The sequence below is a fragment of the Cetorhinus maximus genome, chromosome 3, assembly GCF_964194155.1.
Source record: "Cetorhinus maximus chromosome 3, sCetMax3.hap1.1, whole genome shotgun sequence".
In the NCBI taxonomy this organism is placed as follows: Eukaryota; Metazoa; Chordata; class Chondrichthyes; order Lamniformes; family Cetorhinidae; genus Cetorhinus; species Cetorhinus maximus.
In genome coordinates, this window is record NC_135881.1 from 30,429,838 (window position 1) to 30,456,280 (window position 26,443).

Sequence of the window (26,443 nt, forward strand, 5' to 3'; positions counted from 1 at the left end):
GGAGGGTTTGAAGGTCAGGGTGTGGGGGCTAGGCACCTCAAGGGAATGAGTGGAGAGAAATCAGTTGCCTTGAGAGCAGGGCAGAGGGGTAGGAAAATGCGGTGGGATTTTGGCATGGGCATGAGGAATGTTAGGGTTGGTGGAGAGGGGGCAGTAGATCCAGCAGGGAAATGGAAAAGCATTTATCTCTTGGATCCTTGCCTCCCTGTAGTTGTTGGTTTTCTGAGGCTCGAGACACCCGGGCATTCAGAGTTAAACTTAAAACATAAATGAAGCACACAACCTCATTATCTATTCCTTTCTCCCTCATGTTTACCTAGCTTCCCCATTAAAGAAACAATTAAATATTAATTTATTTATATTCCTGGTTCACAGCATAACATATTTGAAGTTTATTCTTGTAGGTTTTACCCTCAGAACAATTTTGAGGGCGGAATTTGATGGCCTTTTTGTATTCATTCACAGGACATGGGCTTCACTGGGCCAGCAGCTATTGCCCACATTGCCCTTGAGAAGGTGGTGGTGAGCTGCTTTCTTGAACTGCTGCAGTCCCTGTGGTGTAGGTACACCCACAATGCTGTTAAGGGAGGGAGTTCAGTGAAGGAACGGCGAGTCCAAGTCAAGATGGTAAGTGACTTGGAGGGGAGCTTCCAGGTGGTGGTGTTCCCATCTATCTGCTGCCCTTCGCCTTCTAGATGGTAGTGGTTGTGGGTTTGGAAGGTGCTATTTAAGGAGCCTTGGTGAATTCCTGCAGTGCACCTTGTAGATGGTGCACACTGCTGCTACTGTGCGTTGGTGGTGGAGGGAGTGAATGTTTGTGGATGTGGTGCCAATCAAGTGGGCTGCTTTGTCCTGGATGGTGTCAAGCTTCTGTTGTGGGAGCTGCATTCATCCAGGCAAGTGGGGAGTATTCCATCACACTTCTGACTTGTGCCTTGTAGATTGTGGACAGGCTTTGGAGAGTCAGAAGATGAGTTACTTGTTGCAGGATTCCTAGCCTCTGACCTGCTCTTCTGGCCGCAGTATTAAGATGGCTAGTCCAGTGCAGAGGCGAGGTTGTGATCCGGGGTTGGGCGTGGAGGGGGGGAATGGTGAGGGGTGGTGGCGAGGCCGGGGCCTGTGTGATCAGATGGGAGAGTGCAGGGGAAACCCAGATCTGATTAACTCACATCCCTCCTAAACCTCCTGCCCCTCAACTTGAACTTGTGTCCCCTCGTGGCTGACTCTTCAACTAAGGGGAACAGCTGTTCCCTATCCACCCTGTCCATGCCCCTCATAATCTTGTACACCTCGATCAGGTTGCCCCTCAGTCTTCTCTGCTCCAGCAAAAACAACCCAAGTCTATCCAACCTCTCTTCATAACTTAAATGTTTCATCCCAGGCAACATCCTGGTGAATCTCCTCTGCACCCCCTCCAGTGCAATCACATCCTTCCTATAATGTGGCGACCAGAACTGCACACAGTACTCCAGCTGTGGCCTCACCAAGGTTCTATACAACTCCAACATGGCCTCCCTACTTTTGTAATCTATGCCTCTATTGATAAAGGCAAGTGTCCCATATGCCCTTTTCACCACCCCACTAACATGCCCCTCCACCTTCAGAGATCTATGGACACACATGCCAAGGTCCCCTTGTTCCTCAGAATTTCCTAGTGTCATGCCGTTCATTGAATACTTCCTTGTCAAATTACTCCTTCCAAAGTGTTTCACCTCACACTTTTCAGGGTTAAATTCCATCTGCCACTTATCTGCCCATTTGACCATCCCGTCTATATCTTCCTGTAGCCCAAGACACTCAACCTCACTGTTAACCACCCGGCCAATCTTTGTGTCATCTGCAAACTTACTAATCCTACCCCCCACATAGTCATCTATGTCATTTATATAAATGACAAATAATAGGGGACCCAGCACAGATCCCTGTGGTATGCCACTGGACACTGGCTTCCAGTCACTAAAGCAGCCTTCTGTCATCACCTTCTGTCTCCTACAACTAAGTCAATTTTGAATCCACCTTATCAAATTACCCTGTATCCCATGTGCATTTGCCTTCTTTATAAGTCTCCCATGTGGGATCTTGTCAAAGGCTTTGATGAAATCCATATAAACTACATCAACTGCACTACCCTCATCTACACACCTGGTCACCTCCTCAAAAATTCAATCAAATTTGTTAGGCATGACCTCCCTCTGACAAAGCCATGCTGACTATCCCTGATCAAACCTTGCCTCTCCAAGTGGAGGTAGATTCTCTCCTTCAGAATTTTCTCCAATAGTTTCCCTACCACTGATGTGAAACTCACTGGTCTGTATTTCCCTGGTTTATCTCTACAACCCTTCCTAAATAGCAGAACCACTTTAGTTGTTCTCCAGTCCTCTGGCACCTCCCCCGTGGCCAGAGGGGAATTAAAAATTTGGGTCAGAGCCCCTGCAATCTCCTCCCTTGCCTCCCTCAGCAATCTGGGACACAAATCATCCGGACCTGGAGATTTGTGCACTTTTAAGCTTGCCAACACCTCCAATGCCTTGTCACTCCCTATATCGATTTGCTCAAGAACCTTGCAGTCTCTCTCCCAGAGTTCCATACCTTCATCCTCATTCTCTTGGGTGAAGACGGATGTGAAGTATTCGTTCAATCCGAGAGGTAACTATTTTATCATTAACCCGTTTCACCCATTCCTCCCACTTATCTGGTCTCCTCCACAAGGCCTCAGATGCCCCTCTCTCCACCCTTCTGAAATCCTCTCTGAGTCTCCTGATCTCTTCTGACCTCAGCCTCCGATCTGCCCTGGTCTCCTCGGCACTGCCAGACTCCATACCCCAATCACCGGCTTCCCGACTTCGTCCCAACCTCCTACCATACTCCCGATTCCCAAACCATGTGATCTTCCCCAGCTCTGGATTCAACCTTCCTGTCACAACACCCATGTCTCGGCAACACCCACGTCTCAACCAATCCCACCTCCCCGCTCCGAGTCTTCCCAACCTTATCCAGCCTTGGCCTCATCCACTCTGCAGCCTCCCTGAGCTGATCCAGCTGCAGTCTGGTACGTACCTACCCACCCAGATCAATCTGGTTGGCTCCGGCCGGGCGACAGAGACAGAAAATACTAATTAGGTCCTGCTGTTAAATTCGGCAGAACCTGCAGGAAATCCATTTTTTCCAGCCTTTAACCTCAAACAAGCCCTCTGGCTCCACTTGAACATCCAGCCATGTCACAAATCCAAAGTTGAAACTGCACGTCTTTTATGGTTAGAGATTAAATTATGCATTTGTAAATTAATTTAGTTGATGAATGAAGCATTTAATGGTACAGCCATGTTCAAAGAAAAATCCTTCCCTTCTTTCTGAATTAAAATTTACCACAAATGAACCGAGAGCTACATAATATCCCACTGTGTACCTGTCTTTGTAAAAGGTTCTGAGTGAACAGCTACAGTTCATTGAAAAGGATTTTTAAAAAAAGTTATGCCATTGAAAACAGTTATATAATTTCTATATTAATGATTAATTAAGGACAAGCCATTCTGTGAGCCTTTTCCCTGATCCTGTGCAAAACAGAAGGGAGCAAAGTAGCAATGTGTCAGCAGCAATAACATCAGGAAAGCTTCCACCCTGGATTTCTGTATTGAGAGAGTGGCAAAACTGTTAATCCAAGGGAGAATTGCAATGTTTATGAATATTTTCCCTGCACTATCCCGGGTGCAGGAATAATACAACGGTGCTGAAAATCTGCTTCGAACCTTTGCACCATCAAATCGAAGGTCTGATTAATTTAAAGATTCGAGTTTAAGTTATTTCCTCGTGCAGTACAGCAATACAGCATTTTAGGAGAAAACAAAAAGCTTCAAATTAGGTTGGCAATCCATTTAGTGCTTGTGGATCAATACATGCCAGAGAAAAATGCATTTGCTGCGAATTTCACAATACAAATGGCCTTTGACGCAACCCCAGAGTCCCCCTCCCAACTTTTTGCAGGTCTTTCTATTCATGGGCTGCTAAGGTGAAGCTGTATTAAAATGCACACAAAGCACCACAGCATGATTTACTTGTTTCTAAGACAGCATAATTGCCATACCCACATTTTGCAGCACAATACTCTATTAAGGATCAGAGTTTCTAAATAGTGCAACAGATAATTAAGATTTAAGTGAAATCTTACACTTTACCCTTTATCAAATAAGACTAGTGTCTTGCTATTTTATTTTAGATTCATAAGTGAAGTCTTGTGTCATCCGTGATGGAGAATGACCTCTACATCCATGATACATTCCATAACAATGAATTCTGGTTTGCCAAGGCTAAAGTAAATGAAAGTGTCGCTATTGTTCATCTGTCAGTTTGAAACAGTCTTTTGAGGCATCCCTTTTATTCTAATAGCAGCAGACCTGCTGTTGGAGCTCACATGCTGTGAAAGACATCCCATTTAACTTGCAACAGAGAAACTGAGCAAATATAATCCTGTGCGCACACAGTTGTCTCAAAGTTCAAAATAGTGGTTTCAATTTTCTGTTGAAGGTGTTTGCGAGAGGCTGGGGAGATAATCAAACAGAAAAAAACACATGCGTGCTTTTATCCATAAGCAATGCTCTCAACACAACAACTGATAACACTGCTTCTTCTAGCCAGGAAAATTGATAAATTTGATATTATAAAATTATAATATTGATACATGTGACATGGTGCATTAAGGGGAAGGTTAGTTGAGTTCGACGTGGTTCAGTGCTGGCACTCGGAAGGTTGTGGTTTCAGATCCCACTGCAGAGACCTGAGAGCATAATCTAGGCTGACACTCCAGTGCAGCACTGAGGGAGGGCACTGTTTCGAAGAAGAGCAGGGGAGCACTCTTGGCAAATATTTATCCCTCAACCAACATCAGTAAAACAGATTACCTGGTCATTTATTTTTAAAAATTATTCATTCATGGGATGCGGTGTCACTGGCAAGGCCAGCATTTATTGCCCATCCCTATTTTGCCTTGAACAACAACTTCTTTCATATAGCTGGGTATAAAGCAACAATTCTAATTTTACATCAAGGTGGTCAAGCCAGGATATTACGTCAGGAATGGTGGTGTGTGTCGCTATAATACCCACTTCATATCATTGAGTCGTTATGTGTTCCATGGTCTTTTATGGGTGAACACAGTTGCACACAAGAGAGTTTTTAATTTTCCATTTGTGCACCAGGTATCCGCATCTGCTATGGTCTATACGGATGTAGTTTAGGGATGCCCACAAGCATCCTGGAAGGTGTTTGTTCGTAACTTCTTGTGAGGGCCATTCATTTTTCCAAGCTTCTTCAGAATTGAAATCCCATGGCCTGAGATTGTGTGCATGAATCCAAAAGGGCTAACCTGACTTCAAGTGGAGGTGCTGGACATTGCTGAGGTCCTAGTAGCTGGGGAGGCATTTGTTTTCCTCCATTCACTGAGCTTCATGAAGAGCCGCTGTGTCGCAGTGGATTAGTGGGGGGGCGGGGGCGTGATATCTGTCAGCATAGCTGGCTAGGGTGTTGGGGTTGACTTGAGAGTTTCAGTGATGCATCTCATTGAACTGAGTGGCTTGCTGGGCCACTGGAGATGGCAGTTACAACTCAACCACATTGCTGTGGGTCTGGAGTCACATGTAGGACAGATCAGGTAAGGATGGTAGATTTCCTTCCCTAAAGGACATTAGTGAACCAGATGGGTTTTACAACAGCCGATGATAGTTTCATGGTCACCATTACTGGGACTAGCCTTCAATTCCAGATTTATTAATTGAATTCAAATCCCACCAGGTGCCATGGTGGGATTTAAACCCATACCCTAGATCATAAGGCTGGGCCTCTGGATTACTAGTCCAGTAATATTACCATTATGCCAACATCTACCCTAAATGCCTTGAGAGGGAGGGGTGAACCGTCTTCTTGAACTGCTGCTGTCCATGTGGTATAGGTACACCCACAGTGCTGTTAGGGAGGGAGTTCCAGGATTTTGAAAGACAGTGAAAGAATGGCAGTATAGTTCCAAGTCAGCATGGTGTGAAGCTTGAAGGGAAACTTGCAGGTGATGGTATTTCCATGCATCTGCTGCCTTCTAGGTGGGAGAGGTTGTGGGTTTGGAAGGAGCCTTGGTGTGTTGCTGTAGGGCACTTTCTAGATGGTACACACTGCCACTGTGTGTCGACGGTGGAGGGAGTGAATGTTTCAGGTTGTGGATGGGGTACCAATCAAGAAGGTTGCTTTGTCCTGGATGGTGTTGAGCTCCTTGAGTGTTGTTGGAGCTGCACTCATCCAGGCAAGCGGAGAGTATTCCATCACACTCCTTGTAGATGGTGGATAGGCTTTGGGGAGTCAGGAGGTGAGTAATTTGCCAAGAATTCCCAGCCTCTGGCTTGCTCTTCAGCCATAGCATTTATATGGCTGGTCCAGTTCAGTTTGTGGTCAATGGTAACCTCCAGGATGTTGATAATGGGGGATTCCACGATGGTAATGCAATTGAATGTCAAGGGGAGATGATTAGATTTTATCTTGTTGGAGATGGTCATTGTGTGGTGTGAATGTTATTTGCCACCAAGCCTGAATGTTGTCCAGGTCTTGCTCTATATGGACACAGCCTGCTTCAGTACCTGAGGAGTTGCGAGTGCTGCTCAAAATTTTGCAATCACCAATGAAAATCCTCAATTCACCATTGGAGGGAGGGTCATTAATGAAGCAGCTGAAGATGGTTAGGCTTAGGATGCTACCCTGAAGAACTCCTACAGTGATGTCTAGGGTCTGAGATGAATGATCTCCAACTACCACAACCATCTTTCGTTGTGATAGGTATGACTCCAACCAGTGGAGAGTTTTCCCCCTGATTCCCATTGACTCCAGTTTTGTTGGGGCTCCTTGATGCCACACTAGGTCAAATGCTGCCTTGACGTCAAGGGCAGTCACTCTCACCTCACCTCTGGAGTTCAGCTCTTTTGTCTATGTTTGGACAACATCATTATCACAGTGCTGCTTGCTGCTTACTGCATGCAATTTCTCTATCTCTACTAGTTTCTATTGCAAGTTGGGTGGTGTATTTCCTACATTACAATTGTGACAACATTTCATAAGTTCTTTATTGGCTATAAAACACTTTGGGACATCCTGAGGTCAGGAAAAATGCTCCAAATGTAAGTCCTTCTTTCTTTGAATGGTGGCGGCAACTGCCCACACTGCTCCGCTAGAACACCAGATGAAAGCTATGTCCCAAGGTTGTTCTCTGCTCCTCCAGCACCCAGCGGTGCAAACTTCATTACATCAGAGGGTGACCATGAAAGTCGGGTTACCAGAGACATCACTGCTGTAGTGTAAATGGGCCATAAAGTACAGCCTTGAAGCACAGGGAGGATATTGCATTGCACCAAATCAGTGTTCAACAATAAACAGACTCTGACTGACACGAATTAATGCATCCACATAAGCTGAAGGTCAGAGATAAACTATGCAAAAATTTCATAAATGGAAAATAAAGCATGGTCAATTAAGTGGGAGATTTCTAGTCACCACATTTCCAAATCACTGAACAAACCATGATCATAATTATTACGCATTCAAATGACTGTGTCCATTTTTCAGCCATTAACATTATATCCCATTAAATCATTGGGATTGGTATTCTGTACAGGAAAGCACTTTCCTACTGCTTCCAGCTACTTGCAGAACAGATTCGCCAAGACCGAAGATGAGCAATAGCTCGACATTGAAAACTACTCTTCAAATTTGTAATTATTTGCCAGCAGGAATCTACATGTCTATGAGCTAAAAAATCACTAGGTAGGTCAGCTCATGTAAATGGGAATGGCAGCCTAATAGTTTTGGTAAAGGGCAGGCAACCCAAATGCGCTGAGTTCAAAACCCAGCATAGTAATTTGTGAAACTGAATTCAATAAGTCTGATAAACTGAGCGCCAGCATTGGAAAATAATGAGAAAGCAAACTGATTCACTGATGACCTTCAGGGAAGAGATCCTGCCATCCCCACCCGCACCGCCCAAAGTATGACTCCAGTCCCACACTGGAGGCAACAATTAAAAATGTCTTGCCAGTGTGGCTCATGTCCCAAGAACAAATTTTTTTAAAGTTCTTTGTGCTATACTTGGTGTTAGATTTTAATAGAGTGGGGGGAAAACAAATGGACAAAAAAATTGCAGTGAATTGATAAGGTACACTTATGAAAGGATACAGTGGTATAATAACCTCCAGAATATCTGATCCAGGTCTCACAAACAATTTGGACATTTTTGGCCACAGTTAAATTACAAATACAGTCTCCAACTATGTCAGCACTACCCTCAACCAAATAAATTTCCACTGAAGTCAGGTAAAATTTGATGAACTAAACTAGGATTCAGATAGGTTCCAGAGTTGTGTACAATGTTGCCTATAGGCGATTTAACATTCATTTTTAACATCTTCTTGTTTTGAAATATCAAGAATTGTGACAGTGCAAAATATGAAATATCAGTAAACAAACGGCTTCTACAGTGTCACGTGGCTCAGAAAAAAAATAGGCAGGGATAGGATTGTTAACTTGTTTAAAATAAAACCAAATGGGTGAAAATTCAAACATAGAATAGACCAAAATGTTAAATCCTGACCTACCTCCACAATCATTTTCACCGTGGGTAATGTAGTAGCAATATTCTGTGGATGTGGAGGACGAACAGTTATTGGCACGCAACCTGCGTACAGGCATCCATAAAATGCTGCAATTAAGTCTATTCCTGTATGAAGGACAAGACATTTTTCATCTTAGGGTCTGCACTTTAAATTACACAACCCCATGTTACTGCAGCAGAAGCTTTACAACAAACGAAGTCATCAGGTTTTCTTTAAAAGGCACTTAATCCATCTAACATGCCAAGCTTATATTAATTATGTCCAGTTCCTCTATCGTCAGCTTTTCAGCTGATGAAATGCAGGAATTTCTTTTAATCAGAAGATACATTTTGAATGCACATTGCACTTGACACCCGATCGTTGAAGAGGAGGGAGAAGGGGCAATTACAGGGCAAAAGAAAAATGATTACACCATTAACCTACCTGGTGGATAGACCAATGCCACATGATCTCCATCCTGTAAGTGCCCCCGCTCCATCAGCATGACTGCTATTTTCTCAGCTCGTTTATGCAGCTGAAGGCATGTTAAAGAATTAGCTATTGTTCCCTAGTAAACAAACATAAAAGGTGATATTAGATTGCTTCCAAAACAGCTCAAATGATTATCTCACTTGTCATAATCAGCTAATTCCATGATTTATATTAATATTTTAGAGGTACTTTTAGGTAGAAGATTAAAGTGTTAACCTTAACATAAATGGAAACATCTGACCGAGAAACTGATAGCCAACCATGAAGTAAATGCAATTCAAACAGAGGGGGTGGCGGAGTGATATTGTCATTGGACTAGTATTCCAGATACCCAAGGTAATGTTATGGGGACCTGGGTTTGAATCCAACCACAGCAGATGGTAAAATTTGAATTCAATAAAAAAAAAATCTGGAATTAGAAGTCTAATGATGACCATGAAACCACTGTCGACTGTCATAAAAACCCATCTGGTTCACTAATGCCCTTTAGGGAAGGAAATCTGCTGCCCTTACCTGGTCTGGGCTACATGTGACTCCAGGCCCACAGCAATGTGGTTGACTCTTAAATGCCCTCCGAAACCACGCAGTTCTTAAGAGCAATTAGGGATGGGCAATAAATGCTGGCCCAGCCAACGAATATAAAAAGAAATACCTGGGGTGATTGCAACTTAAAGGGAAACTTATGTTTATTTAATGAGGTTAGGATTGGAAGTGAGAAAACTGAGTTTTTTGATTGGAAAAGGAGGGCTACACTTACATAATTTAAATCTTTTATTGAGGTATGTGGTTTCTAGATGAACTTACTGTTTCATAGGCAGCACCTTCCAAAACCATGACCACAACCATCTAGAAGGACAAAAGAAGCAGACACATGGGAACACCACCACCTGGAAGTTCCCCTCGAAGTCACTCACCACCCTGACTTGGAAATATATCGCCATTCCTTCACTGTCACTGGGTCAAAATCCTGGAACTCCCTCCCTAACAGCACTGTGGGTGTACCTACACCACATGGACTGCAGCGGTTCAAGAAGGCAGCTCACCACCACCTTCCCAAGGGCAATTAGGGATGGGCAATAAGTGCTGGTCTAGCCAGCGATGCCCACATGCCATGAATGAATTAAAAACAAAAGAAGATGAAAGCAGTTTTTAAGTAAGGAAACTTCTTGATGGATCCATCGAGTCTGGAAGAAAGGGTTGTTAACTCCATTAGGTATGTAAATTATTCATGTGTGTCCCAGAATCTAAATAAAGATTTGGTTTTGAAGGTAGGATAATTAGTTTGCTTTTCTGGTTAGAACATCCTAAAGCATGTCACGTTGCTATGGAAATAGGCTGTAGGCATGAGAAAATTTGTTTCTTTAATTTCCCTGCATGCGTTTGCTACAGGAGCAAGCAGTTCAACTTGGGAACAGGCTGAGAGAGAGTCTGCTGAGTGCTGTAAAATAGCTATAGACTTGAAGAAAAAGGGCCGTTAGAAATCAAGGGCATCTCTGAGGTGGAGGCACAAAATCAGAGTGCAATGAAGCCCACACTTGAGCTGAAGTGCCCATGTTCATGAAGTGCTTAAGGAGCAGAGGAGGGTCACTTGGCTGGAAGCTAATGGAAGAACCCCAAAAAAGCTCATGACTCAGTGGATAGCAGGACCACAGAGGACAATAGAAGTGAATTCCTGAGAACTGTGGCACTTTGGTTTTGTCCCAGAAATTGAAGGAGTCTTCAAGAACCTGATAATTAGCCAAAGACCTCCTGGGAAGTGGTGGGAATGGGGAGTTAAAGCGGAAAGGGGAAGATTCAGTTGAGGAGTTCAGTTTTAAAGTATAAGTGATTATGTTTTTTTTTTGAGTATGATGTACAATTGATAACCCAAGAAGGGGTTCAGTCAGTTGTTGCTGCTTAGTTTGACTTCTGTATAATAAAATAATTTGTTTAAACCATGGAATCTTGTGGCTTTATTCTCTCAGTAGATAACAGGGATTTCACGAATATGGTCTGAATTTTGGAATTAGGGAAAGAACATTGGAATTTGTTGATGGTACAATTTGCCATTACCCTCAAAGGTTGTGAAAGTCTCCAAGAAAACCTAGATAGATTAGCAAGAGGGGCTGAGAGGGGGCAGATAAAGTCGAATGCATAAACACTAATATTTCACAAGTAGGATTAGGGAAAATAACATTCATCTTCCATCATAGATTGTGGGCGGAATTGTCCCAAATTTGCACCAAGTGCGGTAGCGGGCGGGCAAAATGACGTTTTACCCGCCAACTGCAATGGCAGCTTTTCAGGCTATATCGTTCCAAACCCGCCACATTAATTATGCATTCCTGGGAAACACGCCGTTTCTATGGCGGATGGGCTCTTATTCACCTGCCACGCCATCTTCTCACTGCTTCATCACTCTGGGTGCCATATTTAAAGTCCAGCTGCACGCACACATCTTAGTGCTTCAGCCCAGGACTACTGCAGAGAAGATGTCCACGAAAGGCAAAAAGACTGCAGCCCCCAGGTTTAGTGACGCGTCACTAGAACGCCTTTTGGATGCCGTGCAGGTCCGCCATGATGTCCTCTACCCTGCTCTGGCCGCAGGATGGGCAGTAGCATGACTAACCAGGCTTGGGAGACGGTGGCAGCGGTGGTCAGCACCAATGCCCTTCAAAAGAGGGCAGCCACCCAGTGCCACAAGAGGATGAATGATCTCTATTCTGCCAGGGTAAGTCACTCTTCTTATCACTCTCAACTCACATACTCACAAAACCCATCGCACATCCACAGGGCCCACATTCACTGCCGGTTCAAGGGACATCACCATTCACTCTCTCACACATACCTTCATTGTCCTCATCCCGTCCATGGGACCACTCAACACCCACACATGCCAGGCATACTTACCATCTGGCCTGGCAGGTATCCTGCTCACAATCTCTCCATCTCTACCCATGCAGGACAAGCTGGCACACAACAAGAGGGAGAGGTGACGGATTGGTGGACGAATGCCTGAAATCAAGGTCCTCACGGACTTTGAAAGAAGAGCCATCCAGCTGGCCGGTGACGATCTGGACCCTTCCTGTGCTGATGGTGAGGTTGGCAGTGCTCAACCAAGTGAGGATCCAGCAGTGCAACAATGCTGTGAGTGATGTGTCCTGTTTCACAGGCCGCTGCCATGCACTAATTAACTCCCCTTGCTTCCACAGGCACATCTGCTAAACAGCCATGGCCCAGGGCCTCCAATCAAGCTCCGAAGAAAGCTCTGAAGTGGTACCCTCCTTAAAGTCCCATCACAGCGCTCACCAAAATCCTGCACCAGTGCAGGGATGCATGCCTTGGTGGGAACTAGCCTTAAAATAGCCTCGGGATCACAATCTGGTGAACACATTGCACTGTCCGAACCACAGCAGGCGGCAGCAGGCACCTCCCAGGTGTCCGGCACTTGGAGGACTGCTGGAGGCTAGAGATTTGCTAAGTCCGAGTCTGATGATGAGCCTCTGGGCTCAATCATGTCACAGTTGCTGGAGCTGCTCAGGCAAGCTCAGGAACATCAGGAAGGGATGTCCACTGCACTCGCCAGATTGTGAGGCACAATGGAGAAGCCTTCAGTCTGAGGTGATAGCGCCGGAATGCCAATGCACCGAGGTCAACACTGGTAGGATGGAGGCCACCATGGGGACCTTGGTCCAGGATGTCGCTCCCCCTGCACTACTGCGTGGGCTCAACTCCATTGCTGATGCCATAGTTGGCCTCCAACAGCATGTACGCGAGAGGGGTCCGGGGCAGCTTGATCTCACGCCAGCTACCCCTTCTCCTCAAGGAGTCAGCCAGGGGCCCTCGGACATTCATAGGGAAGAGGATCAGCAGGTGTACATCCCGGGGTCATCCATCCCGGTGACTCCGGGAGTGTCCAGCCCCATCTGAATCCCTTCTTCCTGTGACCCCAGCAGCTCCAGTTCCACAGTCGAGGAGGGTGCCACTGCTACACAGCAGGACCCCAAAAGCAAGCCAGAGCCCTCCAGATCTTGGCCTTCCAGTGGACGCCCGTCAAGGTCATCACGGACAGGGCATAGCAGTCAGCAGGCTGCCTCCACCTCCGCTGTGGATGTCCGGGGAGCACCAAGACGTAGCGGCAGGGTTAGGAAGGTTAAGAAGATGTAGTTATATAGCCTGGGCACGGATGTTAATCGTTTGTACATACTGTTCATTATTGTTAATAGACTGTCAAGAATGTCTCCCTGCCTATGGCTCCTTGTTCTGATGAGTAGTGTTTGTGTTGCTCAGATGGGAAACCTTTCTACACAGGATAAAGGCAGGTGTCTCAGTCCAGGGCCTCTTTCCTGTGCTTTGTGCAGCCTTCAGACCAAAGTGATAGTCCAGCCTTACACTCCTTGGACACATTAGTGATGCCTGCACCTCGGCAGTTGTTAATGCTGTCAGAATGTTTGGGCGGCTGTCACAGAGTTCCATCGTTCTCTCTGTATGCTCTCAGAACTTTTAAGGTGGGGCTGTCCCCCATCTCTTCAGCATCTATGACCAGTGACGCTGTGCTCCTGAAGGGCTCAGGTGCTGAAGGCGGACAAAGGATCAGATGCTTTTGAGTTTCATGGCTGCGTCTCCATGATATGACCCTGATAACAGAGCGCAAGCAAGCTGCCCTTGGCCAGGCAGGAGTGAGGCATTCTCAGAAGCTATGTAAAGGTCTATGGAGTGTCCTCACTGCATGTCACCACCATCCTCCTGCAATTGAGTGAATATTAGAGCCTCCACTGCATCTCCATGACAGGAGCATTATCACAGAAGGTATGTGCATTGCCACAAGCCAGACTGGAGTCAAACATTCATAGATGCAATGTGAAGATCTATGGTGTCTTCTCACTGCATGTCGTCATCATCCTCCACAAATCTAGCAGCTATGAGGGCCTCCTGAGTGCACCTGGCTGCCTGGCCAGTATGATGGCCTCATCCTTGTCATCTTCGAGGACCTCCTCACCCTCATCCCCGTTGGCGTCCTCCTCATTGGAGGAGACCTCCAGCTCCTCTCCCCGTTACAACCTGGCGCTGCAAAGGACGCAGCAGACGATGACGATGCGTGACACCCTCTGTGGACTGTATTGCAGGGCTCCACCAGACCGGTCCAGGCACAGGAATCTAATTTCCAGCATCCCGATGGTTTGCTCCATGTCATGAAGCGATTAACGTCTGTAATGTTATTGGAAATTATTTTTTAAAATAGAGTTTAGCTGGGTGTGTGTGTGTGTCTTAATTGGATCAAAGCCAGCTGGTCTAGAGGCTTTGATGTATAGAAAGGAGGAGGTTTGAAATGGTAATTAGATAAACATGGGGAATTTTAGAAACATCCGTGTCAAGGGGAAAATTTGCATTTTTAAATAAACCATTCAAAAGAATGGGTAAATCTTGCACCTAGCTAGGAGACGCCAAGCATGTGTTTATTTTTATCAGCTTACTAATAAAATTGGTGGAATGAAACGATGTTATTGTTAGAAAAGGTAAAATTAAAAGTCTAGTGATACAATGGAAAATTTACAAAGAGAAAGACATGTATAAAGGAGAAAGGAGATTGTGTGTGAGAGAGAGGCATTTTAAGATCCAACAAAGGTGAGAAGCCTCAAGCTGCTGTCTTCAAGGACCCAGAGCTGAAAGGAACTCATTTTGAATGCGACTGTCCAGGTTGCTTGAGTGGGCAGAGAGGCTAGAGGCCCGACTCCAATCATATCAATGTGACTACGTCTGAACTGTCTCAGCTGCAGAGGAATGGTCACTTTATATGAGGTTTCCCTAAGGCGTGGCTGCTTCCCTTGCACCCCCCCGTCCATCCCACATGTGCTTCAACCGCACTCCAAGTCGCTTCAACCACAGGGCAGCCCTTGCACCCCCACCGCTCCAGCCAAAGTCACCTCAGCTGCAGGCAGCCCTTGCACACTCACCGCCCCAGCCAAAGTCGCTTCAACTGCAGGCAGCCCTTGCACCCCCACCGTCCCAGCCAAAGTCGCCTCAACTGCAGGCAGCCCTTGCACCCTCATCGCCCCAGCCAAAGTCGCCTCAACTGCAGGGCAGCCCTTGCCCTCACCCCTAAATGTGCTTCAACTTTGAAGTCCAACAGGCAACCCGGGCGAGCGCTCCGTAACGTTACGGTGTACTCACCTCCGAGTTCCCCTAAAAGTGCAGCCCACCAAGCGCACGTCTTTTATATGCTGTTGTGAAATGCATCGGCATGTTTTTTGTGGCCTAGCCTTATAACGATATGCTGATGTATTACAATGAGATTCCCCACATCCGATGGCGGGAAATGTGGCCCACCATCGGCGGGCAGAGCGGATGATCGCAAACTTTTTGGCCTTCTCGCCATATTGTCCGCTCATGTCACCAAACACGCAGGCACGGAAAATCCCAGCCTGTAAGTGGAGTAGAGTGGCAAGCATATTCCTTGATATGCAAACACAAAGACCATTAAAGATGATAACACAAGATGAGAAGGCAACCAAAATTTTGATTCTGTCGCAGGAGGCAGAGAATACCAAAGCAAGAAGCTAATGTTGAATGGCTCAAGGCTTTATTTATGCTCCTTTTAGAGTATTGGGTACCCATGACAGAGCATATAAAAGTGATGGTAACTTTACAATGTGGATAAGCTAGGATATTACTAGGGTGAATGAAGAGAGATAATAAGATTTTTCCACTAGAGATGAGAGATCAAAGGGTGACCTGGTAGAGGTCTTCATGATTATGAAGGTTACGACATGGTAAACAGTAGTAATAGGTTATATCCAGAAAGTAACAAGAGGACATAAATTTTAAAATGATCACAGGGGGGGAATTAAAGGAGTGAATAGAAAAATTCTTGGCACTGATGGTAAATAGAATGCAAAACTCTCTGCCCCGAAAATTTGTTGAAGCAGAGTCCCAAAAACCTTTCAAAAGCTAACCAGATAGTTGCTTGAAAGAAACATTTAAAGATTCTGAAGAAGAGTCATACGGACTCGAAACATTAACCCTGTTTTTCTCTCCACAGATGCTGTCAGACCTGCTGAGTTTTTCCAGCAATTTTTGTTTTTGTTTCAGATTTCCAGCATCCGCAGTATTTTGCTTTTAATGTTTTAAGGTATTGGGAGTGAACAGAAAAATGGGATCTTGATGAGGTGACTTATGGTGAAAAGCAATGATGCAGATGCAATGGGCTAAATGGCATGTTTCAAAGTGTAATATTCAGCAATCCTAAATTCGCATTTAGAATCTTTAATTTAATATCCTGTTAGGTTGGCCTAATACTAACTATACCCATTCCCTAAAAATATCCCTTAAGCAATTTCTTGTTCTTACAGCTTTACTTCCAAAAGATAACCTCAATTTTTTTTTACAATAAAAGGTTTCATTTAGTTTTGATGAATAGAATATTTATTAAATAATGCTGAAAAATGAATTCCAAAAATTATATCTCTCAAATCCATATGACTATATTTGAGGAAATTTTCCTGTGACTTATAGATGAGATTGATGAAGATTCCATCCAATTAAATTGGTATTTTATTAATGGAAGTACGCCTGCCAAGTTGCCCATTAGCTTACTTTCCTACTTGCTGTTAAAAATTCTGATTCTGAAGGAGGCATATGCAATGGGTACCATCAATAAATGTGGCTCTCGTGAAACAGAGCATTCTGAAGCAATATCTGCTCGTTTCTTGTAGGTTTGCAATCACTTCTCTGCCAATCAAAGATTTGAAAATAATTTGCAAGGTGACCTCCATATTTCAGGCAATGGTCAAATTTGTAGTGAAAACTGGGTGAAAATGTTAGAAAACATTCTTTTCGCAACAGGCAAAAAAGAAACCATTTGCAAAAGTTACTAGATTCGATATTTTAAAAAATATCTTTCAAAAGATGTAAATTATATTTCTCAGGGTGTGGGAGACATGAGCACTGCCCTCCTTCGGTCTCCAAAGGTGGGAGTGTTGGTGGTGGATTTGTCTGAGTCCTTGGGCTTGACCCTCTGATTTTGATTATTTTCTAAAATGCATGGCCCAATCTTGACAGAAAAGATCACTTCTCATGGATTTTATCAATTTTGCTTTAGAACCGAATACCATGAATGACACTTCAATTTAATGCAAAAGTGCAGAAACTACAGGAAACCAATTTTCAGTTAATGGTTTTACTGCCACACTGAAAACTTAAAATAGATTTCCATACTGTGCAGTGTCTGCAATCCCAGCATGTACTGTTTAAAATGAGCTCTCAATACTGTGTCTGCACATGCACACTATATCTTATCAAAGAGATTACGCTTTTGTTTCTGGATTTGAAAATGTGTTTGTAAATGGCACTAACATGATAATCCTGTATTTTTTAAAACCACATCATAGCCTTCTTGTGTTCCATTATGCAAAGATATATTATCTGAGCCATCATCACAAGCCCACTAATAAAAATAAAAAGCACTGTAGAACAATGCAAACAGAGTGTAATTTTTTCTCGCAATTAAATTTTTTAAAAAGGAGTGGATTATGGGCTGTGACAACCGTAGGAATGCAGATGAAATTTACTGAACATAGATGGAATTCATTGTCAGGGCACCAATCTGAAGTTCCAGCTCTTTTCTTACTTTATTAGTTGCCTGTGCCACTGTTCATCGCCCTAAAAACCAAAGTAAATTACCAGGAGATTAAAAGCCTGAATGACAGCAGCAGTAATCAGCCATTTTGTTACTCCAGTGTGTTCCTTTGGGTTCAATGCATAATGGGCTGACATGAAGTCGTAATGGGGATGACAGGTATCTTTTGCAGTGCTGCGAAAAAAGGTTCAGCCTCCTGAACAGTCAGCCCGATTTTCTTCCCCAATCACCATCTGCTATCATCCATTTGGTGCCCAAGGTGAATTTCATCCACCGTGTGTTTTAGATCCTAAATGTTTGTAATTTTCTGCACCCAATCACCATCAGTAGAGAAGTATATATTATCAATTGCAGTCCATGGTTGGCTGAAAGACAGGCCTTTGAATGAAGCAGAGAGCTTCTATTGGTCTCAGAACTTCTTCCCTCACTGTGCAAATCAGGTTGCAAACAAATCTAGCATTCAAACTTATTTTGGCATTTTGTCACCATCTGACACAGCTCTCATTTTTAGTAGGGATATCCAAAAGTAAGAATAGCGGGCCAAATATTCAAGATAAAAAGCAGCATAATCAAAGTAGTACTAGTTTCAACATTATCAAATGATCTGACTCAATAGAGTGCAGTTGATTAACAAATTCACAGTTCTGTAATAATAGTGCATTAAATGTATAATGTATGTGAATTAGCATGTAAAACGGTCCAAATATCATCAGACAATAGCCCAACTGCTTTTCATTAACTATTGGTTAATGAAGGACTTACCCTAGAATTCAGTAGTGTGAAAAGCACGTGGTCAGGAGTAGTTTGAGCACGCCATTGTAGAACTTCAGCCAGAAACATAAACTGAAACAAAAGCATAGTGGTTAAGGCTTAATAAATGCAATCCTGTGAGATGATGATAGTGTGAGAAATTACTTTATTTTGGTGCTGAAAGCCTCTATGATTTTTTGCACAAATAACTTCTGAGAATTTGAAGGTGGAGGAGCACATTAAATCCAGCGGGCACCATACGCACTGCCTATCCACCCATACCTGTAATTCTGCGATTTTACCAGTGGCAGGGTAGGCATCATGTGGCTCACCTACCCGTGGGCAATTAATGGCGGGAGAGGCCCATGCCAAGCTCCCAGCCCAGCAGCTCTCTCTGCACGAAGAGGGGCCATTGGAAGGGACCCCAAGGTGTAAGCTCCCTCAGGTTCCCTCGGCCTCCTATGCCGTCCCCCCCCCACCAGTCCCTTCGGCCCTCCCCCAATGCCAGGTTGACCCCAGTGAGACCATTGACTCACCAGCACCGCACGCTTCCACTCAGCCTTGCTGCAGCATAGGCGGTGGCCACCACTTCTGGTGAACTGGAGAACTTCTGGCTTCTGATTGGCTGGCAGCTCTCTGAGGCAGGACTTCTTGTTCTTGAGAAGTGGGAAGACCCAATTGGCCACGGGCTCCCCCTTGACATTTTTAGTTGAGGAGGTGGGGTGGGAGGGTGGGGGCGGTAGGGGCTAGGGCACTCTATTACATGCAGCCCTAAATTACCAATCTCAATCCTAGCAGCCATACAGATAGGTGTGGGAAGCTGAAAAGCTCCAGCACTGGCACGTTATTCTATTTTGGCCGAGCCTAATGAGTAGCTTTTAATATCCACACAGTTCCCAAACCTCAAAAGAAAATTACAATTTAAGAAAGGTTAGGCATTTGTCCCTCAGCACGGTCTTTGTCAAGTGAAGCATTGGAAAACAGTAAAGCTTAGAAATCAAAACAGAAGGTGCTGGGAAAACTCAGCGGGTCTGGCAGCAGCTTTGGAGAGAGAAACAGAATTCACGGGCTGAAATTTTCACGGATCCGGCAGGTGCCCGACCCACTTGAGCATAAAATGACACGTGATGATGTCGGGCGAGCGTCCTGACATCGTCGCGCACTCGCGTGATATTTCGGTTGGCGGGCACGCGCGGGAATCGGCAGCACGCCCACCGACAATTAACAGGCCTACCCGGGCCAGTAAAGCAATGATTGAATGAAATTTTTCACTGCCCATCCAACCATACTGTGGGAGGGCAGGTGAAAAGGCCAAGTGGCCTTTGTGGTTTGTACGAAACCTCATCCACGGACAGGATGAGTTTTCCAATAGCAATTGAAAATTAAATAAAAATGTTGAAATTCCATTTATAACTTGTCCCTGCTCATGTGACAGAGTTACATGAAGGGGCATGTTTTTAACATTGGTAAGTTTTTTATTTTATAAATTTTCAGCTCCCTGAGGCAGCTCCGTGCGCCTTCAGACAGCATTCATTGCGCGCAGCCACACGCATGCGCAAACTGCGCGCTCGCCCTCCTCCCGCCCCGCCCCCCCCACCACCCGGCAGCGCTCAGCGTCGCAGCGCGCGTTTCACACTGGCCGGCCGTTAATCGGCCAACCAGCGTGAAATCGATGTCGGGGCCTGATCGCGAGCTGTGGTTGGCTTCTGTGGCAGCTCCCAGGCCCGCCTGCCGCACCCGCCCGACAAGGTAAAAATCTTGGCCAATGTTTCCAGCCCAATAGGAGTGTTCTTGTGAATGGAAGTGAGGTAGAAACTTTATGGGCTTTTATGCTGTTGAAAAAGGGGAGAGGGTCACGGATGGGGCTCGAGGGCGGGGGAGATTAAATAGCAAAGACGTTCGTAGAACAAAAGGCACATGGAGTGGTAACCGTTGTAGTAAAGAAGCTAAGCATAGGTCCAGAGTAGGTGTTAATAGCACCAACCAGAACCAATGATCTTGAACTGAACCAATCTTGAACCAGCCTGAGGTATTGCTGCAGTAAGGAAGCAAAATTCCCAAAACAAAAGAATGAAGCAGAACAAGGAAGAGGTAAAGATATGAAACAAAAGTCAGAGGTTAAAAAGGAACCTTTGGTTCATTGTGTAACCTGAGACCTCAGGCCAGTCATCCCTTCCTTTAAATTCCATATTTCTGCCCATCTCCCAAACCTTTATACACGACCAGTAGCTCCCCTCCTTTTAGACAAGTAACTATATCTATGTCTTGATGCTCATTATATGCTTATTTCTTCTGTTTATGTACTCATAAAACTGCCATTCATAAATGTATTGATGTTCTCTCAGTGCAAGAAAGGTCAAAATAAAAGTTTGATTCTTATTTTAAAACCAAAAATGGACAAAGTGTCATGCCTTGCTGATTGATTTTCAGAATAAGTCAATATTAATTTGAAAGTAATCATTTTCAAAATCAACTGAAATTTCTGTTGTAATACTGCTGGTGCACCATCTGCATAAAAGACAATCATATAAGAGTCAACATCCAGAGGGTTAACACCTTATCCTCAGTGCCCAGATGCAGTACTGGCAACATCGAATGAAGCAGAACCTTACAAATGGGATCAAGGGTTGGTCATTTCATTATAATACCCATTGGTATGTAATGGGGTAGTAGAGTTGCGACTCATCACCTGCCAATCAGAAATCTTGATGGCGTGTGCCCGAAGACCCTCGCCCAACTGCTTATCTACCGAGAAATACACTGCAAAAATCCTCAAGCTCCTTAATAAGGGAATTAAAATTTGATGAAATTGTTCTACAATCTTCAAGTCAAAGGTCTCATTTCCACCAGGCCGAATTCCTGGTTTTTTGCCCCCACCATTCCCACAGGAGAAGCCTGCCAGAAGCTAAGCATAGGTCCAGAGTAGGTGTTAATAGCACCAACCAGAACCAATAATCTTGAACTGAACCAATCTTGAACCAGCCTGAGGTATTGCTGCAGCAAGGAAGCAAAATCCCCATGAAGCAGAACAAGGAAGAGGTAAAGATTTTTTTTTTAAAAAAAACATTAATCAATGTAAAAATCTGTAATTCTGTCAAGTTCAGCTTTACATGCTGGAATTTAGCGATGGTGGCGGGGGTCCAGTCGACAGACCCGAAAGGGAGGGCTGACACTATGTTAGCTAGACCGAGGGCTGCATCTTGTCAATTAATTGGCTGCCGCCGGGGCTGCAATGCCTATTAAGAATGGCTGCCCGCCCCAAAGAACTGCCAGCCAATCGGAAGGCTGGCAGCTCAGCAGCGCCACCAGGGGTGGTGGCCATTGCTGGGGCTATACTTGGAGGATGAGGGGACACTGATAGAAGTGTGCCCTCAGAACCAGGGTACATGAGGCCTGGGAGTGTCAGCTACAGTCAGGCAGGCCCCCAGCAAGACTGGAAAGGGGTTGGGTGGTGAGGGCAGGCAGCACCTTTGCTGCTGAGATGGCCATTGCCACCATGAATCCTTTTGTGGGCAAAAGCGTGTCTGTATAGAAGTGTCCCCCCCACCATCCCCCCCACACAGAACCCAATGGGTGGCTGCCAGGGTTTACCTGCTGGTCTCCCCACGTGGTGGAGGGCCCCCTACTGCTGTTTAAATTCCAGCGGAGGCAGGAAGAGACCTTTAATTGGCCGTTGGGCAGGGGGGCACCTTCATGGCATAGCGACAATATGACAACGGGCACACCATCTCCTACTTGGGCACACCATCTCCTACTTAACCACACCATTTTAGGCCCCCCCTACCAAATCCGTCCCCAGTGTATTAGAATGGTCTGGTACAAACAGGGTAAATGTGGGACTGAGTACAGTACACAGTGATGCAAGAGGGCACATGACCTACTCCTAGGGTCAGTGTGGTGATGGCCAGAGACATGCTAAGACCTAGTATGGAGATAGCACCATAACTGTACCCTTTACTGCATAGTTGTAATTAGTTACTTGCTGTTAACCTATAGAAGATTGCAAAGACTTCTTTAACAGACATGTTCTGCAAACAACACCATCCCAACACCCAGGGGGCTGGTAAAATCCAGCCCACAGTAGTTCCAGTCACAGCTTGCCACAGAATGGTCCATTCAGACAGCGCTAAAATGCAATGGTACTCACCTTTCTACCTTGGTCATTGTCTTCAATCTGTCCTAAATCTCTTCCACTGGCCTGAGCAATCCTCTTCCCTGATACCAGATTTCCAACCATAACAGAAGCTGGACCAATCTCTTTTGAAAGCAGGAAATTCCACAAAATGTATTTCAGTAAATTGTAACCATCAAAAGACATTCCGTTTATCAATTGCACTCCTTTCTTTAATTCAGAAATTAACCTCAGCTAACATGCTTTTTTTGTTGGTATACTTGACATAGACTGCATTAAAAATGACGACTTCAAAATCTATCACTTATTTTAACTTGCTGTTTCAAAGTTACAATATAATTTTCAAACTCAAAAATGAAACTGAATTAAAAGGAATAAGATAATCTACCCTTGGCTACGTGTTGTGTATTATGACACTGGGTATTCCTTTAATTTAATCTGTCAAATATTTATATAGCACATAACTCAATATTGAGCTTCTGCCAGGAAAAAAACCTTACCTGGCTGTTTCTGTCTTGGCTTGGGCAGGTTTGTTACGCAAGTGTGCGGACACATTAACACATTGCATGGGTGGAGGGAACCCTCTAAGAAGCACTGTTTGGTTTCTGAGAGGTGTATACCACCAAGAGGAGTTTTTGGAAGAGTATTAGCTGGTACTAGAGCCAAACAATAAACCCCTACTTGATGAATACCATCGATTGCCTTTAGAAAAACAGATTGTTAAAAAGGTCATATATATATATTTATTCACACAACTATCAGGTACACAATCACACCTCTTATTGCCACACTAAGTATTTTTAAAGAGAGATATCTCTCTCTCTCTCTCTCTCTCTATATATATATATGTAATATAATAAATATATATTTATTATAAATATAATAAAAATATGCATTATTAACATACATTGAATGAATTTGTTACATAAAAGAAGAAGAGAATGCATCTGTCATACGATTGCACTTTCATACAAAATCAGTAAAATTGTTTCTATCTTGGTTTATTTACACATGAGCATTTCTTTAATCAGAGTTTGGCATTATCCAGTTATTCTTAAGAACCTCCATTAGGCTGGAAGTGCATAACATACAAGGTTTCTAGATCAGAAGCCCCAAATATAACTTCAATAAGTTATAGAGTGAAAGCTCGTAACAAATGCTGTCATCTCAAACATAGTGGTGAAGAGTATTAAAACTATGATCCGGTATACTTGATGGTTGGTGTGGTTTCTTAGATAAACAGTGGCTGATTTTAGGTAACATTTTCTCAAGAATCTTTTATCATTCTAAATGACTCTTTTTATGCTAAGTGATACTTATGAAAACAAAAATATTATCAAAGTGTTGATGAAGCTTTTGTCAATACAAGGAGTTATTATTCAAGGCTAATTTAAAAAAAAGAATTCCCAATGGTTAACAATGGGAAAGTTTCACCAGCCTATTTTCAAAGGATTCCACTCAGCACATGATCCCGCAGATAAGCAACACTGGCAAAAATATAACTGTGAACAGAGGAAGCAAGTTTATGTTAAAGCACAACTCTTTACCTTTCATTTTCTCCTCTTACTTCTACTTATCTGAAGGCAATAATTCAGATTGAAGTATAATTCTATGGGCACTAACAAAGCTGAAATACTTTGCCTAAATGGCCAATCTTGAATCATGTGTTAATGAGTGTCAGTGGGCAATTCATTGATGGGGTCATCAGAGTCATGCTCAACTCTGTCCTCAGCCAATGTCCTACCATCATACTTCCAGCAAAGATCGTTGGACTTGATAATAGAGGCATATCTTTATACCATATACACAATCTCCAGCCAATGACAGGGCTCTCAATTGAATGTCAAAACCTCAGCGACCTTTTTGCCATATTTAAATCAAATGCACTTCTGCTAATCATTCATCTTTACCTGAAGGACTCTACTCATCCACTGAAAGCTATCTTCCTCAGTAGAATCTGGTCTCTGTTCAGCAATGATTACGATCCTCTCATCATGCAAAACATTTATAGAAAACACAGCTATTCTGTTAACAGACAGAGATCAGAATCAAATTAAACTATAAGCTTGGAAAGATCACACAGTACTATAACTTTACATTCTGTAATCCAACAACAAAATTACTGAACTTCAAAACAAGTTCCTATTCATTGTAGCTATCAGTCCTTTCTTTTATTGCAATAAAACCCTAATTTTTCAAGGTTAACATGCCTTAGTTGGCCAAAGTTAACTTAAATTTGTATGAATTAATACGTGGACTTGAAGTTCTTCACACTTGGCCTGAGCATGAATTGTCTCATTATAATCCCTTACGTCCTGACAATTAAATTAATCACTTCATAGTTATTTAGAATTATCATTGCCTCTTTAGCTCAGCTCATTACTACTGTTTTTCCTCCTTTCAATACATTATGGTTTGAACCTTTACAGTTGATAATACAACCGTGTTAAATGCCAAAATATTCCATATGTGCAGGATATGGCCATTTTCTGAATGACATATTTGTAATGCATCAAAGCTCAAATTACAATTCAATTAGAATTTTATTCATTTCATTTTATCATTCAAGATTTTGTTCTATCACAGTGACGTGAAAGCAATATTTTGATCAGGTGTGTGTAATAGACAATATAGAGAAAAATGAATGCCCAGGAGTGAGTGACAAGAACAATTAGTCTGATCAATGGGGTTAAATTGAACCATGAGAGTGAAGCATAAAGTTGGCATGTAATGACTTCCACACTAGGAGATTAACAATGGTAAGAAACACTTAGCAATCGAAATATGTTCTCAATATCTTTTTCAATGGAGGTAGGGTCAAAGTAGACAGTACCAGATCAAAGCCCACTTCAAAGGAGTGTGATATTTGTAAACTAACAAGTCTCTCATCCATTGCTGATAGGAATTCTGGATCATGCAATACTGAGTTCCAAACCTTTATGGCCACCCTTCAAATGCTACCCCCATGAAATTATAAGTAACTGCATCTACTAGTGTATGTGGCAGAGGTAAATTTGAGGTCACTAAATTCAGGCTACAGGCCAATGGTTTGCTTTCTATCTGTTGAAGGCATTTTGTACCTGAAATAAAGCAGCTGCTTTGAAGTAGGATGCCTAGAGTGTAATGAATGCATGCCAGATGCAAGATTTATATAAAAAAAAACAAAGGTTGATTGAGTATAATCTAAATTTTGGCAGTCAATTATTGAAAATTCCATGCATGGTCAACTCTGGAGTTTTCTGTGTTGTTAAGCCAAGTGCAGACACAGACCTTCCTCTGTAGACAAATTTCATTGGTTCCACTGCAAGCGCTGTTGCCACAATGTCATCTGCATTGTGCCGCCGCCCACTGACAACCATCAGGCCATCCATTTTCCCCACAACAAAGACCATTCCACCAGGACCAACAAAGCCCAAGAGTCCAGTCCTGACAAACGGATATTCACTGATAGGAGCTCCTGAGCTCATCATCGGGAACATCTTAAGGGGGAGATAAATGGGGAAAATAAAATCAATAATACAGATAAATATTTACTCCCTAAAACAGTAAAGAACATTATACAATGAAAAAAATTCTTTAATAACAGGCATTTTTTCATGAAATACAAAGAAGAAATGTTAGTAACAGTTGAAACAGGTCCATTTTATTGATCAAACTCAAAAACTGTGATTTTATTGCAAACTTGTTTCATCTTGTTTGGCATTTGAGTGTACACTCTCCAGAGGGCGTCAGTGTATGCTGCTGGTCAGGAATGGTTGCCGTCTTCTATACCCTGAATTCAAGGGAACCCTGGCACTTGGGAAATGCTCTGTTGGCGTGATTCCTCTTTTCCACAGTGAA

The 26,443-nt window shown here is 43.7% G+C and overlaps 1 protein-coding gene across 4 annotated transcripts in view; it reads right to left on the reverse strand.

The window, feature by feature from the left end:
* The window catches only part of LOC144677193 (disco-interacting protein 2 homolog C), a 589,517-nt gene that overhangs the window by 101,111 nt on the left and 461,963 nt on the right, over window positions 1–26,443 (reverse strand). For all 4 annotated transcript variants that reach the window (XM_078537402.1, XM_078537389.1, XM_078537398.1 and 1 more), the window contains 7 exons: window positions 25,874–26,082; window positions 24,514–24,628; window positions 23,104–23,305; window positions 22,619–22,728; window positions 18,484–18,564; window positions 9,060–9,183; window positions 8,619–8,740 (listed from right to left, as the gene is read on the reverse strand). In XM_078537402.1, coding sequence (XP_078393528.1) covers window positions 8,619–8,740; window positions 9,060–9,183; window positions 18,484–18,564; window positions 22,619–22,728; window positions 23,104–23,305; window positions 24,514–24,628; window positions 25,874–26,082 — 963 coding nt within the window. The remainder of the gene's footprint in view (window positions 1–8,618; window positions 8,741–9,059; window positions 9,184–18,483; window positions 18,565–22,618; window positions 22,729–23,103; window positions 23,306–24,513; window positions 24,629–25,873; window positions 26,083–26,443) is intronic.